Raw genomic sequence first — 16,404 nt, 5'->3', positions numbered from 1 at the left:
CGCACACACACACAGCCTGCCGGCTGCACCAGTGAGCAGTGCAGCGTGGATGTCCTTGCAGGGCGGGCCCACTGGCTTCTCCCCACCTGCGGGGAGCAGGGCAGCACCTGGGGAACCTGGGGCTGAGGCTGGGCTCAGAGCCGGACCTGACCCCCAGGTTGCACAGTGATGGGGCCCACCTCATGCAGAGCCCTCTCTGCCTGCAGGGACAGGGCCCCCCGGAGAACATGAATAGACGCCTGGTCCCTGGGCTGTGAAATGGGGTGCACACCACCCTCACCCCCACTCATGCAATTGTTTAATGATTAAACTAGAGGCCTGGTGCATGAAATCCGTGCACGGGTAGGGTTCCTAGGCCTGGCCAGCTATTCCTTCATTCTGCCCCGCCCCACCCCGCCTCCAGTGGTCAGCACACCTCATAGTGAGGGTCGGACTCCCGGTCGGTAGAACTCCCTAGGGCAGTGGTCGGCAAACTCAGTCAGCAGAGCCAAATATCAACAGTACAACGATTGAAATGTCTTTTGAGAGCCAGATTTTTTAAACTTAAACTATATAGGTAGGTACATTGTTATTCACTTAATTAGGGTACTCCTAAGGCTTAGGAAGAGCCACGCTCAAGGGGCCAAAGAGCCGCAGTTTGCCGACCACGGCCTTAGGGAACAATTTGCATATTAGCCTTTTATTATATAGGATGGCTCCCCTGGGTGAACACTCCGTAAAGCAAAGCTAGCTCTTCTGCACCTGGGTCTCCTCCCCTCCCCCCACAACCCCCCACTGACTTGGGCACGAATCCCTCAAGAGTGAGGCCTTGGGCAGGTCCCCTTACACCCAGGTACTGGCTCCTGACACCGAAACACCTCTGATCCTCAGCCCCAACGTCACCACCACCTGCCCGTTACCGTAGGGAGGGGATACCTGGTTGGCGGGGAGGTGGTGGGGGGCGGAGGATGCTTGGCTTGTGCCTGGCTGGGGTCCTGGGGTCCTTGTTAGGAGTGACCCCTTTCACTCTTAGAAGGTAAAGTACACGACTACCCTCCCTGGAGGGACCGTCCCAGACATGGGTTCCTGGGCCCACGGGCCGGTGCTGGCTGACTTTTTCACAGGCTTGTCGGCCGATAGAGTGATGTTAACAGTTTCTCTGCTTCCATTGCCTTGAGGTGGCTGCCAGGAGAGGGGCGGTGCCAGGTGCCAGGGCCCAGGAGGCATGGACAGGAAAGGGGACTGACATTTACTCTGATTTCCTCACTTCTCCATAAGTCAGGCGTCTCCTAGAGACGGAATAGGGACTTGGTCCATAGAGACGGAATAGGGACCTTGGTCCATAGAGATGGAATGGAGACCTCCATCCATTGAGGTGGAATGGACACCTCCATCTCCATGGAGACCCTGGTCCATAGAGATGAGGAAACTGAGGCTTGAGATGCACTGGGATGCCCCGGCTACAAAAGGGCAAAGTGCGGATTCGAACTCAGATCTCAGGGCCGAGTGCCCAGCATGGGATCTGCTATGGAGGGTCAGTTCCTCTCTGCCTGCCCCTCTCCCACGGGCCTTGCCATTGGGGAAGTCTAGAGAAAATGCTGAGCTCCTTGTCTGCCCAAACCCACAGCAGGTGGGTGCTGTCCGGGTGCAGCTGGGTGCTGTGTCAGACGGGTCGCTGTGGCCGGAGGCAGTGAGGCGCCCCACAGAGGGGCTGTGGTGGCACAGGGGTCTCCTCTGTGGACTCGGGGAGGAGGTCCCCTCCCCTCTCCCCCTCCCCGGTCTCACCGCCTGCATCTCCAGGCACAGGGCCAGACCCAGAGCAGGGACTTAGCAAATAGTATTTGTTGCACAAATGGACGCGTGGGTTCTCTGTTCTAGAGGTTGTCTGCAGAGTCCCCCAAACCTTTGCTAGACTCGGGGCCCCGGAGTGGAGAAGTCCCTCAGCTCTGTGATCTTCATCAGAAAAGGCCCCTCCCAGCCCTGGCCGGTGTGGCTCAGTGGATAGAGCATTGGCCTGAAGACCAAAGGGTCCCAGGTTCGATTCTGGTCAAGGGCACATACCATGGTTGCAGGCTTCTCCCTGGCCCGGGGCCCTGGTCAGGGCTCATGCAGGAGGCAACCAATCGATGTCTATCTCTCTGTCTTTCCCTCTGTCTTTCCCTCTCTCTTCCACTCTCCCTAACAATCAATGGAAAAATATCCTCGGGTGAGGATTTAAAAAAAAAAGAAAAAAGAAAAGGCTCCTTCCAAAGGCAGACAATAAGAGTGATTGTTGTTTTTTAATGTTTTTATTGATTTCAGAGAGGAAGGGAGAGGGATAGAGAGAGATAGAAACATCAATGATGAGAGAATCATAGATCAGCTGCCTCCTGCACGCCCCACACTGGGAATCGAGCCTGCAACCCGGGCATGTGCCCTGACAGGGAATCGAACCCTGACCTCCTGGTTCATAGGTCGACGCTCAACCACTGAGCCACACCGGCCGGGCAAGAGGGATTCTTTATATCCTCTAAGGGCTTTGCAAGGAGCTGAGCCCCTTCACCTGAGTTACAACCTAGGACTTCCATCCCCATTTTCAGATGGGGAAACTGAGGCACAGAAGTGCCTTTGAAATGACATTGCTCAGTCACTTGTAAGTGGCAGCTTAGACTTGAGGCTGAGCTGCCCGACTTTCCAACAGGGGGTTGGGGGTGAGCCCTGAGCTTTGTTCCCTCGGGCCCCCCTTCCACAAGAGCCCCACTTCACGCTTAATAGTTTAGTGACCCAGGGGTTCTCAACCTTCTGGCCCTTTAAATACAGTTCCTCATGTTGTGACCCAACCATAAAATTATTTCCGTGGCTACATCATCACGGTCATGTTGCTGCTGTGATGAATCGTCATATAAATATCTGATATGCAGGATGGTCTTAGGCGACCCGTGTGAAAGGGCCGTTCGGCCACCAAAGGGGTCGCGACCCACAGGTTGAGAACCGCTGGACTTAGTCTTTAGTGTCCATTTCAAGGAGGCTATGTTCCTGTCTGGGGCGGTTTATTTTTAGCGGCTTCAGGAAGGGGAGGCTCCGCTGGCCTGTGGGGGGAGGGAGACACCCAGCCGGAGCCTGTTTCCTGAGGAAGGGCCTCTGATGGGCCCGGCGCCAACCCGCCAACCGTGGCCCTGGGAGGGGAGCAGGCGAGGCGGGCACCAGCCACCCCAGTGTTGTCCTTCTCCTTCCTATGGCGAGCCTCCCATGTGCCAGGCTCTGAGCGGCGGGTGGGGGGTTAATTCATGAGGATCAAGCTCAGGCCCTGAAGGAGGCCCTCCCACATCAGGGCACTGGCCTGGCGGGGAGGGCAGGGAAGTCCAGGAACAGGTGGAATTTGAGAGGAGCCTGGGAGGCTGGTGGGAGGAGCCAGGAGCTCAGCAGGTTTGGGAGAAGGGCCCAAGGGTGGGAGGACCCGCCCCGCCCCACCCGCATGCAAAGCGGGGCCACACCCAGCACCGCAGGGCTGGGGCCCATGGGAAGGTAGGGCACCCATGCACCTGGGGTTTGGTGGGCACATTGGCTTTTTTTAAAAATATATTTTATTGATTTTTTACAGAGAGGAAGGGAGAAGGATAGAGAGTTAGAAACATCGATAAGAGAGAAACATCAATCAGCTGCCTCCTGCACACCCCCTACTGGGGATGTGCCCGAAACCAGGGTGCATGCCCTTGACCGGAATCGAACCTGGGACCCTTCAGTCCACAGGCTGACGCTCTATCCACTGAGCCAAACCGATTACGGCTGACTTTTTTTTTTTTTTACTATATTTTTATTGATTTCAGAGAGGAAGGGAGAGGGAGAAAGAGAGAGAAACATCAATGATGAGAGAGAATCAAGGATCAGCTGCCTCCTGCAGGCCCCCTACTGGGGGTGGAGCTCGCAACCCAGGCATGTGCCCTGACTGGGAATTGAACCTGGGACCCTTCAGTCCGCAGGCGGACGCTCTATCCGCTGAGCCAAACAGGCTAGGGACACATTGACTTTTTAAAGAACCTGTTAGATGGGTGAGTGTGGCTGTGACTTGGGGGCAGGTGCCTTCATTCCAGAGGGATTCTTTACATCTGCTGAGGGCTTTGCGAGGAGCTTGAACGCCTTCACCTGAGTTACAACCCTTCCCGGGCTTGTAACTCAGCGTCCGCTGGGTGCTTCCTTCAACTCGGATCTTACGTGGAATTCCAGTGCACAAATCAGCAAAAGGCGGTCATTTTCATCGGTATACATGTGGCTATTTAAATGTATAACGTTTAGCTACTCCTGGGATGGACACGTCATTGAGCATGAGGGGGGATGGGTGGGAGCCGCCGTCTGCGGTCGGCCCTGGCACCTCATTTATTTTTGTGTGTTGCCTTGTTTTTGCCCAATCTCTATTCCCCGCAAAACCAAAACACGTCATTCACATGGACAAGCCGCTGCGAAGGGTGACAGTGGTGTAACACCTCACTGAAGTCCCGAGGTCCGTGCGAAATGCATCGCCTTGGCAACAAAGCCGCTGGGGCCGCGGAGGGGCGGCGTGGGGTGTCCCACTGTGTGTACAATTGAGTCTATGTGTGTGTTTTTTCTAAAGTCGGCTTTTAAAAACAGAAGCATCTTTAATTTCTGCGAGACTTGAGTGTGCTTTCCGCAGGGCTCCCGCGGGACACGCCAGGCATGGTTTGGAAATCGCTGCGGAAACCCAGCCTCCCCATTTTACAGATGGGAAGACTGAGGCCAGCGAGGGGGCGGGGCTTACCCAGAATCCCACGGGGAGGCGGAGATGGGCGGAGACACGGAGGGTGTTATTGCTCCCGGTGATTGTGTCCTTCCTGTTCCCCAAGGCAGGAGTAGGAAGAGGTCAGAGACCCACACCCCCCCCCCAAGGTAGCCCATCCCTTGCCTGCGGTGTGTCTGTCTGTCTGTCCTCTGAGCCCCCAGCACTAACGCCCCCTTCTCCCCTCCCCCACAGCGATGCCCTCCTAGCCCCGCCCAGGCATGGAGGGCTTCATGGACTCAGGGACCCAGACGGACGCGGTGGTGGTGCTGTCCCTGGCCCAGGCTGCCGTGCTGGGCCTGGTCTCGGAAAATGAGCTCTTCGGAGCCACCATCAGCGCCGAGGCCTTCTACCCGGACCTGGGCCCCGAGCTGTCCGCGGCTTCCCTGGGGGAGCCGGGGCCCCCGGACCCCGACGGCTACCAGCTCGCCTGCAACGGGCGCGCCCTGGAGGAGCCGGCGGAGGAGGAGGTGCTGGAGGTGGAGGCGGCCTTCGAGAAGCACACGCGGCGGAAGACGCGGCCGCCGGTGCGCCTGGTGCCCAAGGTCAAGTTTGAGAAGATAGAGGAGGAGGAGGAGCAGGAGGTCTACGAGGTGTCGGTGCCCGGCGATGACAAGGACGCGGGCTCCGTCGAGGTCCCCGCCGAGGTGGCCGGCGGAGGAGGCGGCGGCGGCGGCGAGTCCCTGGTGCAGAGCAGCGCCGTCAAGATGATCGACCTCAGCGCCTTCAGCCGCAAGCCCCGGCCGCTGCGGCCCCTGCCCCGAGCCCCGCGGCCAGAGCTGGACCTGGCCCCCTACGACCCCCACTTCCCCGATCCCGCCCGGGAGGTCTTCCCGGAGCCCAGCCTGGCGCTGCCGGGGCCCGAGGCTTTGCCCGCCGAGTGCGGCTTCGAGCCGCCGCACCTGGCCGCGCTGAGCGACCCCGAGGCGCCCGCCGTGGGGTCCCCGGAGCCCCTGAAGCCGGAGGGCTTCGCGTGGCAGGAGGCGGGCGAGCTGGAGGCGGACGCGGCCGGCTCCACGGCCGAGCGGCACAAGAAGGCGCAGCTGGACCGGCTGGACATCAACGTGCAGATCGACGACTCGTACCTGGTGGAGGCGGGCGACCGGCAGAAGCGCTGGCAGTGCCGCATGTGCGAGAAGTCCTACACGTCCAAGTACAACCTGGTGACGCACATCCTGGGCCACAACGGCATCAAGCCGCACTCCTGCCCGCACTGCAGCAAGCTCTTCAAGCAGCCCAGCCACCTGCAGACGCACCTGCTCACGCACCAGGGCACGCGGCCCCACAAGTGCCAGGTGTGCCACAAGGCCTTCACGCAGACCAGCCACCTCAAGCGCCACATGCTGCTGCACTCCGAGGTCAAGCCCTACAGCTGCCACTTCTGCGGCCGCGGCTTCGCCTACCCCAGCGAGCTCAAGGCCCACGAGGTGAAGCACGAGAGCGGCCGCTGCCACGTGTGCGTGGAGTGCGGCCTGGACTTCTCCACGCTGACGCAGCTCAAGCGCCACCTGGCCTCCCACCAGGGCCCCACCCTCTACCAGTGCCTCGAGTGCGACAAGTCCTTCCACTACCGCAGCCAGCTGCAGAACCACATGCTCAAGCACCAGAACGTGCGGCCCTTTGTGTGCACCGAGTGCGGCATGGAGTTCAGCCAGGTCCACCACCTCAAGCAGCACTCGCTCACCCACAAGGTACGCCCGACCCCCGCCCCCCGACCCCCTGGCTCCGCCCTCTCCTGTCCCTTCCTTGAGGCCGTAATAGAGTTGGTTCACAGAGGAACAGTTATTTATTTTTAATATATATTTCTATTGATTTCAGAGAGGAAGGGAGAGGGGGAGAGAGAGATAGAAACATCAACGATGAGAGAATCATTGACCGGCTGCCTCCTGCACGCCCCACACTGGGGATGTGCCCTTGACCGGAATGGAACCCCGGGACCCTTCAGTCCGCAGGCCTTCGCTCTGTCCACTGACCCACACCAGCTGGAACCTTTTGTGTGTTTTTTTAAAATATATTTTATTGATTTTTTACAGAGAGGAAGGGAGAGGGATAGAGAGTTAGAAACATCGATGAGCGAGAAACATCGATCAGCTGCCTCCTGCACACCCCCTACTGGGGATGTGCCCACAACCAAGGTACATGCCCTTGACCGGAATCGAACCTGGGACCCTTCAGTCCGCAGGCCGACGCTCTATCCACTGAGCCAAACCGATCAGGGCATGGAACCTTAGTTTTATACTTACATATTCAGGAAAATACTAGTATACATAATTTAAATTAGTTGCCTTTAAAAAAAAAAAAAATCCTCACCCAAGAATACAGTTTGGGGTTGTTTTTCATTGATTGGAGAGAGAGAGGAAGGGAGAGAGAAACATCTGTTGGTTGCCTCCCGCATGTGCCCCAAAGGCGGGATTGAACCCGCAGCCTGCCTCTGGGCCCTGACCAGGAATCCAACAGAAGACCCTTCAGTGCATGAGGTGACACTCTAACCACTGAACCACATCAGCCAGGGCAGAATTTAATTGTCTTTTAAATAGTAAAACCTGACTTACGTTTGAGAAAATTTTAATTTATTTTTATTGATTTCATAGAGAGAGGAAGGTAGAGGGAGAGATAGAAACATCAATGATGAGAATCAATGACCGGCTGCCTCCTGCACGCCCCACCCTGGGGATCGAGCCCACAAGCTGGGCATGTGCCCTGACCGGAATGGAACCCCGGGACCCTTCAGTCCCCACACAGGCCGATGCTCTATCCACTGAGACAGACCATCTAGGGCCGGCCTGTGGTGTCCACCCCAAATCAGCCAACTGCATGCATTGAAGCTGCTGTGCATAGAGCTTCCTCTCCTCATAATGGTGGCCTTGGAGTTCTCACAGTGGACATGACAGTGAGGGGGGAGCAACAGACTGCCAGGCCAGGAGCCCAGCTCCCTCCCCGCGCCCCACTCCCCCCAGCGCCCTCCCCCCCACCCCCAGACCTGGGAAGCTTTTCCAACAGAGCAAAAATGACTTGTAGGTTTCAATGCAGGTGCCCCCGCCCGTCGGTTGGTGTAGCTGCCAAGAGCATGTTAAGGATTCTGAAGCTGAATCGGGGCTCAGCCGTAAACGGGGAATGTGCCCCAAGTAAAAACCAGATGACTGGTTATTTGTGTCTGCGGGGGGTGGGAGTGAAGAGGGGTAAGTTCCTGGACGATAGAGTTGCCATCTTTCTCTTCTCCTAAAAGTCCCACCTGTCTGCAGAGTGTTAAGGGATAAATAATACAGCGAAGAAAGGCTGAGAGCAAAAATCAAAGGCGAATCCGATGGGAGACATTCCTCACATCAGCCTCAATGTGTACAGCACTTGCAGACCGAGTTCCCAAAGGGCAGGGCCCCCTGGTGGTCATACACATCTTCTGAGTCTCCAGCGAGCCTGTAAGACAGCGGTTCTCAACCTGTGGGTCGCGACCCCTTTGGGGGGTCGAACGACCCTTTCACAGGGGTCGCCTAAGACCATCGGAAAACACATCTATAATTACATATTGTTTTTGTGATGAATCACTATGCTTTCATTATGTTCAACTTGTCACCATGAAATCGGGGGTCACCACAACACGAGGAACTGTATGAAAGGGTCACGGCATTAGGAAGGTTGAGAACCACTGCTCTAAGACGTGAGACACGGCCCTGCCTGCTAAGAGAAATACACAGGAACCGTTACATTATGGTCGGAAACTTTGTACAGAACAGTGGTTGGGACCGCAGCCGTAACCACAGAAACATGTCTGTCCCACTGGGGTTCTAGCAAAGAGACTGGCCCCCGAGTTTTGTTCTAACGTTTCTTCCCAGGCAATGAAATGGACCCTCTGTGCCCTCAGCACCCTGTTCTGCTCTGGGGCCACCTCCAGACCCTGGCAAAGCAAGGTGACAACCCAAACCAGAGCGTTTCCCTGGCGTCCTTGTCCCTGGCACTGACTGTCCCAGACCCCATCAGTGATAGGCGTGGCTTTGGGAACCTGTTGGGACTGAAACTCCCACTGAATGGGAATCTCCCGGGAGCGGCCTGAGCGGCTGTTCGTTCAGCAAGAATTATATGTTGGAAAACTCTCTCTCCGGGTCAGTGAGAGTTTGAAGGGTCTAAATCAGTGGTTCTCAACCTTCTGGCCCTTTAAATACAGTTCCTCATGTTGGGACCCAACCATACAATTATTTTCGTGGCTACGTCATCACTGTCATGTTGCTCCTGTGATGAATCGTCATGTCAATATCTGACATGCAGGATGGTCTTAGGCGACCCCTGTGAAAGGGTCGTTCGACCGCCAAAGGGGTCGCGACCCACAGGTTGAGAACCGCTGGTCTAAATTCTACACAGACCCCAGTGTCACTTTTCCTGAGGCGGCCATACCTTTCATCATATTCCCAAAGAGGCCTGTGAAGTGGTCTGAAAAGACCACTCTGAAGGATGCACTTAGGAGAAAAACCCATGTACACATCCTGGATCTGAGGAAAGAGACCACAGCCACCAGGCTACGGCTGTGTCTTGGCCAAAGGCCCCGGATGCCTGGTGTGATGCTGATTTGTAGGAGGTGCCTGGTAAATGGCTGCTGAATGAATCAACAAATCCATGAATGAACTAAAACATTTGCCTGGAGAGCAGGAGACAGCAGGTGTGTAGGTAGGAACAATAAGGCCCAGCCAGCCCTAGCTGGTTTGGCTCAGTGGATAGAACATCAGCCAGTGGACTGAAGGATCCCGGGTTTGATTCCGGTCAAGGGCACATACGTCAGTTGCAGGCTAGATACCCAGCCCTGGTCGGGGTGCATACAGGAGGCAACCAATCGATGTGTCTCTCTCACATCGATGTTCCTCTCTGTCTCTCCCCCTGCATTGCACTTTCTCTAAAAATCAATTGAAAAATGTCCTAGGGGCTAGCCAGCCAGCATGGCTCAGTGGTTGAGCGTTGACCTATGGACCAGGAGGTCACAGTTCAATGCCTGGTCAGGGCACATGCCCAGGTTTTGGGCTCGATCCCCAGTGTGGGGCGTGCAGGAGGCAGCCGATCAATGATTCTCTCTCATCATTAATGTTTCTCTCTCTCCCTCCCTCTCCCTTCCACTCTGAAATCAATAAAAATATATTCTGAAATCAATAAAAATATGTTTTAAAAAAAATCCTCAGGTGAGGACTAATAAAAAATAAATAAGGCCCAGCCAGTCTCTGCCTAGTTAACACCGGAAGGCTTCCTGGAGGCGGTGGCCCTGCCCGGCATTCTAAACAAGTGGCTCCTGTTTGGAACACCCCCCAGGAAGTCATTTCCCAGAAGCTGTACAGACGCTCTGACCCTCTCTGGTCCCCACAGAGGCTGTGCCCATCGTGTGGCCCTGACCATTGCCTCCCCCGCCCCCCTCACAGGGTGTGAAGGAGTTCAAGTGCGAGGTGTGTGGCCGGGAGTTCACGCTGCAGGCAAACATGAAGCGGCACATGCTGATCCACACCAGCGTCCGGCCCTACCAGTGCCACATCTGCTTCAAGACCTTCGTGCAGAAGCAGACCCTCAAGACCCACATGATTGTACACTCGCCGGTGAAGCCATTCAAATGCAAGGTACCCGGCCCGCAGGCCCCCCCCCAAGGTGGGCCTGTCCCCTGGGCGGCCTGGAGTCGGCAGGACTGCGGCACGTCTGTATGCAATGCATACAGTCGGTGCTTTGCCCGGGCTTTGGGGAGATGGGAGTGGGTGGTGCGGTTCAGATCTTACAAGCTGCTGAAGGTGTGTTTCCTGAGAGTTGTGGAGTGGGGGTGTGTGGGGGGGGGGTTTGAAGGTCAAGGTGCAGCCACAGGGAGAGAGCCCAGGCTGGGGACTTGGTACAGCAGGAGATCTGAACTCTGGGTTTCTTTTCTTTTTTTTTTAAATATATTTAATTGATTTTTTACAGAGAGGAAGGGAGAGGGATAGAGTTAGAAACATCAATGAGAGAGAAACATCAATCAGCTGCCTCCTGCACACCCCCTACTGGGGATGTGCCCGCAACCCAGACACATGCCCTTGACCGGAATCGAACCCGGGACCTTTCAGTCCGCAGGCCGACGCTCTATCCACTGAGCCAAACCGGTTTCGGCTGAACTCTGGGTTTCTAACCAGGAACAGTGACCGGTGAGGAGGCTCAGGTCTCTGCCTCTCAGGGGTCACATAGGAAAGAATGAAACCGGCGCTGGCCGTAGCGGGTGGGACCGCAGCCCGGCCAGGGAGGTGGGCGGGGGCTGGGGTTCAGGAGGGCGGACCCCCTGTGGGCTGACGGCGCCCGTGGTCTGTTCCCAGGTGTGCGGGAAGTCCTTCAACCGCATGTACAACCTGCTGGGCCACATGCACCTGCACGCGGGCAGCAAGCCCTTCAAGTGCCCCTACTGCTCCAGCAAGTTCAACCTCAAGGGCAACCTGAGCCGGCACATGAAGGTCAAGCATGGGGTCATGGACATCGGCCTGGACAGCCAAGGTGGGTGGGCCATGCGCAGTGGACGGACCAGGAGCGGGACTCTCACGGCGCAGGCTGGAGCCTCCTGTCCCGTTCGGGGAGGCGGGAGGCTGGCCAGGCCTGAGACCTCGCTGGGGTGGGCTCAGGTCTGGAGAGGGGGCCCCCTGGAGGGCCGCGGTGGTGACGACGGGACGTTCGTGTATCCTTCAAAGGATTTAAGCGGGCTCACGTAAACCATATAATAAAAAGAATGCCGTTTATTGAGTGCGAACTGTGTGCCAGGCCTTTATTCACTCACGTGACCCTGAAGGTGAGGTTGGCTCTGTGGTTCTCGCCGCTGTGTTACCGATGGGGACGCTCAAGGACAGAGACGTTAGGCAACTCGTGTCAAATGGCAACACGCGGGAACGATCCTGTATCTCATTACTGAGAGATGACGTAAAATAAAGGGGCGGGAAGGAAATTATCAAATGGGAAAATGGCATCTGGAGATATAAGGGGAAGCCAGGTGAGGTCCCAACGCCACGTGCACCGTGGGAAGTCTGGCAGGCAGGCAGAAGGGAGCACTGAGCTTCCTGGCAGCCAAGGCAAAAAGTGCAATTGTCCTTACGGGCCCAGGATGGCCGCCCATGGCCTTCAGGGCAGTGCGCTTCCTCCTTCACACCCAGTGGGAGAGGAAAAGCCTGCTCCCTCTTTGTTCTGTGAAGCCAACAAGCACATTCTGAGGACTCACAGGGCAGCCTTTCCTCATCCTAAGAGTTCATTGGGCAAGGGGTGGGTGGGGTTTGCCCCTAGACCTGAGGTTCTCAACAGAGCGGGGAGTTACCCCCAAGGGATGTTTGGCCCGTGTTTGGTTGTCACAACTGGGGTGATGCTACTGGCACGGAGCTGACGGGGGCCGGGGATGCCGCTAAACATCCTACAATGCACAGGACGGGCCCCCCAACAAACAATGATGGCCCCAAATGTTAGTCGGGCTGGGGTTGAAAGCCCTGCCTTAGACTTAGCAGGGTATCCCAGTCTGGGATCCATTTCTCCCCCAAACACTTCCATGTCCGAGGTGGGCAGGGGGAGAATGCACACTAAGCCCCAGCCCTGGTGGCCACCCTCCCAGGGTCCCCAGATCATCCCCCGGGCTTCCCCCACTCACCCCACCCCCGTGACTCACTGGGAGACAGCCTGGGCCTCCTGTGTGCTTTCTGGCTGGCTCTTGTTCCGACAGTAAGAGCATTAGAATAAGATTTCGGTTGGATAAAATTACAGGCCTCTTAGAGATTTTGCCTCCTCCTCCGTGTTAGCCTTTCCTGGGGGTGTGTCTGTCCTTGGAGAGCAAGGCCCGGGGAGACCACTGGGTACAGCTGGCTTCAGGCGCAAATGCTGGCCCTGGCCGGGCAGCTCAGTGGGTTAGAGCCTCATCCCGACACCAAGGTTGCGGGTTCGATCCCCAGTCAGGGCACATGTAAGAAGTAACCCATGAATAAGGGGAACAGCACATCGATGTTGCTCTCCCTCTCAAATCAATAAGATAAAATAAAATAAAACAAGAAGCATCCATGCTACAGGAGGTCAGAGGATGAAACGGGCAGCACTTGCTGGGTCCCCCTGACAAGCTGACGAACCTCTCTGACCTGCCCTTTGGCCTCCTAACTGGGGTCGCTGTGAGCACTCACGAGCTGACGTGTGTGCAGTGCCCGGCATGCAGAAGGCGCTAAATGATTGCTGATGCCGAGAGCGGACACAGTGCAGCAAAGGGGACCCATGAGAAACACTGCAGAAGGGAAATAAGTTTAGTGGCTTAGGAGAGACAGTAGAGGCAGGACCAAGAGGCCAAGGCCAGGCCTGCACCCCTCCACCCCCGCCCCCCCAACACACACACAGAGGGCTCAGGTCTGATGACCCATCAGAGTAGCCACAAGTGCCTGGGGCCTCCCCGAGGGGCAAGGCTGAGGCAGCCTCGAATCCTGTGGAAACAGTGACTGGGAAGTTCTTTCCTTAGAAAGGCCACGCACTTCCTGCGTGGGGGGCGACGGGCTCCTCCCGGGAGAGGTGGCGTCGGGGCTAACTGTGCCCCTGTCTTGCAGACCCCATGATGGAGCTGACGGGCACCGACCCCTCGGAGCTGGACGGCCAGCAGGAGATGGAGGACTTCGAGGAGAATGCCTACGCATACGCGGGCGTGGACGGCAGCGCCGAGGCCAGCGTCCTCACCGAGCAGGCCATGAAGGAGATGGCCTATTACAACGTGCTATAGCAACGCTGGGCCGCCCGGCACCGGGGGAGGGGGGCCTGGGCATGGGGGTGAGACCCGCGGGCTGTGCTCCTGCAGCGGAAAATCGAGCTACTGCCCCACTGCCCGGAGCCCTCCCCCGACACGGAGTCGTTTGCACCACCAGGGACTTGTAGACCAAATGGACTGTACCACTGGCCTCAGCCGTGAACCTGGGCCTGCTGCCGTGGGAGGGTCGGGGAAAGGGACAGGTCACAGGGCACAGGTTCTCAGGGGTCCCCAGGCCCAGCCGCGCTGGGGCAGCCAGGGTGCGCAGGGCCGAGCTGATGGCCTCTCAGGGCTCCTGACACTGGAATAGGGATCGCTTGAGCCAGGCCTGGTTCCTCCCCTGCCTGCCTCCAAGGATGTTGGGGCTCCCAGCTGGCCAGCACTGCCCGCCGGTACCCACGAGCCCCCGGGCTGGGAACAGCCCAGGCCCAGAGCCGTCTTCCCCACCCTGCCTGCCTGACAGCCAGGCAGGCCCCGCCGCCTTCTACCTCCCGGTGCCTCCCCAGCGCCCCCTGGAGCCAGGTGCGCATGCGGGCCCCAGCCTGGCCGGCGGGACAGCAGGGTGCAGCCCACCCCCAGCGAACGCCTTCTCCAGCCAACTCCCAGCAGGACCCCCTCTTACCGCCCTAAGGTGGGTTTAGGCAGACGTCACCCGGTTCTGTCTTAGCTGGGGTACCACACACAGAGTGTCCCAGCTCAGGGTCCAGCCACACAAGGACAGGCCGAGGCCCCTTGAGGCCCCTTGAGCAAGGCTGCCTGGGGTGGGGCGGGAGCATTGGTCTTATTTAAAGTGGAACAAGTATCCACGCTGAGGGGGGGGACAGCCGAGTCTGCAGGCTCCCGGGAACAGCAACATTTAAAAAGGAAAATGAAGACCATAGAGGAAAAAAAGATTTTTTTTGGGGGGGGGGGGGGTCTTTGGAAGGTAATTTATCTCATGCTTTTCCTTTTCAACTCTGTGTCGCCTATAACCTTTTCTGATGGAGACCGTTTTCTTCTTCCCCAATGGAAGCTTTTTCGTGTGCCCCCAGCCTGGAGCTGCCTGGCCTGGTGAAACTGGGGGCGGGGGGGGGGGGGGCGCGCTCTGGCCCTGGGGGCCCAGCTGCTGGCAGGGAGGCTCAGGAGGCCGGTGGGAGGCAGGAGGAGGCACGGGGCAGGCCCTCCACCCCCACCCAGCCCCTCGCCAGTGACTCGCTCTGCATCACCCACCAGAGGCCAGAGCTCCGTCAGCAGCTGGCTCCCTCCCCAGGCTGTCCCCAGCCGGCTCCTGCCCCTGGAACTGGAGGCTGCAGGCCCCGGGCAGGGAAATAGCACATTCAGGAACCAGGGCACCCAGACCCCGCCCACGGGGGGAGGGGCGGGCAGGGCTGCCCCTGAAGGCACAGAAGGAGGTGAAGCCACCAACTTCAGCCCAGGAACCAGGTGGGGGGAACAGCTGGGGGTGGGGGACCCCTTTGTCCCCCGTCCAACGCTGTACCTTAGTGGAGGGCCCAGCCCGGCCTCAGGGTGGCTGCGATGGGGACTGAGGGGAGCACACGGCGGCCTCGGGGGTCAGGCAGCCAGGGGTCCCTCCTCTGCTGCAGTTCACACTAAGCAACAGATGAGAAGTTGGGGGCCACGGGGGCCTCTCCCCAAGTGTGGCTCTCCGGCCCCCGGTGCCCGCCGCGATGACCCCATCACTGTAGAAGACATTTTCTCCTGCTGAGACGCATCACCCCTGCAAACTACCTCTTCCCATGATGTCTTTCTCCCCTGGTACCAAAAAGAACCCTGTACCTCCTCCTCCTCCTCCTTCTCCTCCTCCCTTCGCCAGCGCAGTGGCCTTGGTCTTGGAAAACCCAAGGGAGAAGGTCCGGGCCCCGGGGTGGGGCCCTCCTTCCGGCCGGCCGCCGGCCCCCTGCGAGTTCGATACTTGAACGCCCGGCCCTGTGCCTTGGACCTGGGCGAAGCTAAGAGAAGGGGACAGCACAACTCACGATTTGAGCTGGGGGGGGGGTGGGGGCGGGGGGTGGTCTTGGCGAGGCTCCTATCCTCACCCCTCGCCCCCAACCTTAGCAAAGGAGGTGTGAGGCCTCTAGGGTGACTTGGAAACTCCTGGATGAATTCCATTCTAACTTATTTTGACTGTATACAAACCAACTGTTTAGAAACCCCACTTGTGCAAAGCCCTACTGTGTTTTTATGTTCCTGTTGGAAAGAGAAGTTTACTTAGCAATAATTATAAATAAATGAATATTCTTTAGTGAGGCGACTGCGAGTGCTTCTTCTCGTGGTTCTCGGGGACCTGGGCCTCCCCACTCCCCCGGGAGGAACCCCTAACAAAGCTTTGCAGCCCCCCCAGCTGGTGTGACTCCGTGGTTGAGCGTCAACATATCAACCAGAAGGTCAAGGTTCAATTCCGGTCAGGGCACACGCCGGGGTTGTGGGCTCAATCCCCAGTCGGGGGCATGCAGGAGGCAGCCGAGCAATGATTCTCTCTCATTGATGTTTCTCTCTCTCCCTTTCCCTTCCTCCCTGAAATCAGTAAATATATATATATTTTTTTTAAAAAGAAAAGCTTTGCCGTGACCGGTTTGGCTCAGTGGATAGAGTGTCAGCCTGTGGACTGAAGGGTCCCAGGTTCGATTCCGGTCGAGGGCATGTACCTTGGTTGTAGGCATGTCCCCAGTGGGGGGTGTGCAGGAGGCAGCTGATCGATGTTTCTCTCTCATCGATGTTTCTGACTCTCTCTCCCTTCCTCTCTGTAAAAAAAAAATCAATACAATATATTTAAAAAGTAAAGCTTTGCAGCCCTACCCAGCAGGCCATCGCTCTCTGGGGACTGGAGGAGACCCACACCATCCTCCGCACCCACCAGAGTGAACCCCCGGCAGAGCCAGGCGCCCCCAGGGAGCTGCTCCAAGCCCAAGCGAGGGGGCGCGGCCCA

At 57.7% G+C, this 16,404-nt stretch overlaps 1 protein-coding gene across 3 annotated transcripts in view; it reads left to right on the top strand.

The window, feature by feature from the left end:
* ZNF710 (zinc finger protein 710) overlaps nucleotides 1-15,724 on the top strand; it is a 75,090-nt gene extending 59,366 nt beyond the window's left edge. For all 3 annotated transcript variants that reach the window (XM_036355683.1, XM_036355680.1, XM_036355681.1), the window contains 4 exons: nucleotides 4,946-6,441; nucleotides 10,144-10,335; nucleotides 11,050-11,224; nucleotides 13,285-15,724. In XM_036355683.1, coding sequence (XP_036211576.1) covers nucleotides 4,972-6,441; nucleotides 10,144-10,335; nucleotides 11,050-11,224; nucleotides 13,285-13,454 — 2,007 coding nt within the window. In that variant the 5' untranslated portion in view covers nucleotides 4,946-4,971 and the 3' untranslated portion in view covers nucleotides 13,455-15,724. The remainder of the gene's footprint in view (nucleotides 1-4,945; nucleotides 6,442-10,143; nucleotides 10,336-11,049; nucleotides 11,225-13,284) is intronic.
* Nucleotides 15,725-16,404: the final 680 nt, after the last annotated feature.

Source organism: Myotis myotis, unplaced genomic scaffold, assembly GCF_014108235.1.
Source record: "Myotis myotis isolate mMyoMyo1 unplaced genomic scaffold, mMyoMyo1.p scaffold_m19_p_23, whole genome shotgun sequence".
NCBI lineage: Eukaryota > Metazoa > Chordata > Mammalia > Chiroptera > Vespertilionidae > Myotis > Myotis myotis.
Note: the sequence above shows the minus strand (reverse complement) of the source record. Positions and strands in the feature narration are given on the sequence as shown.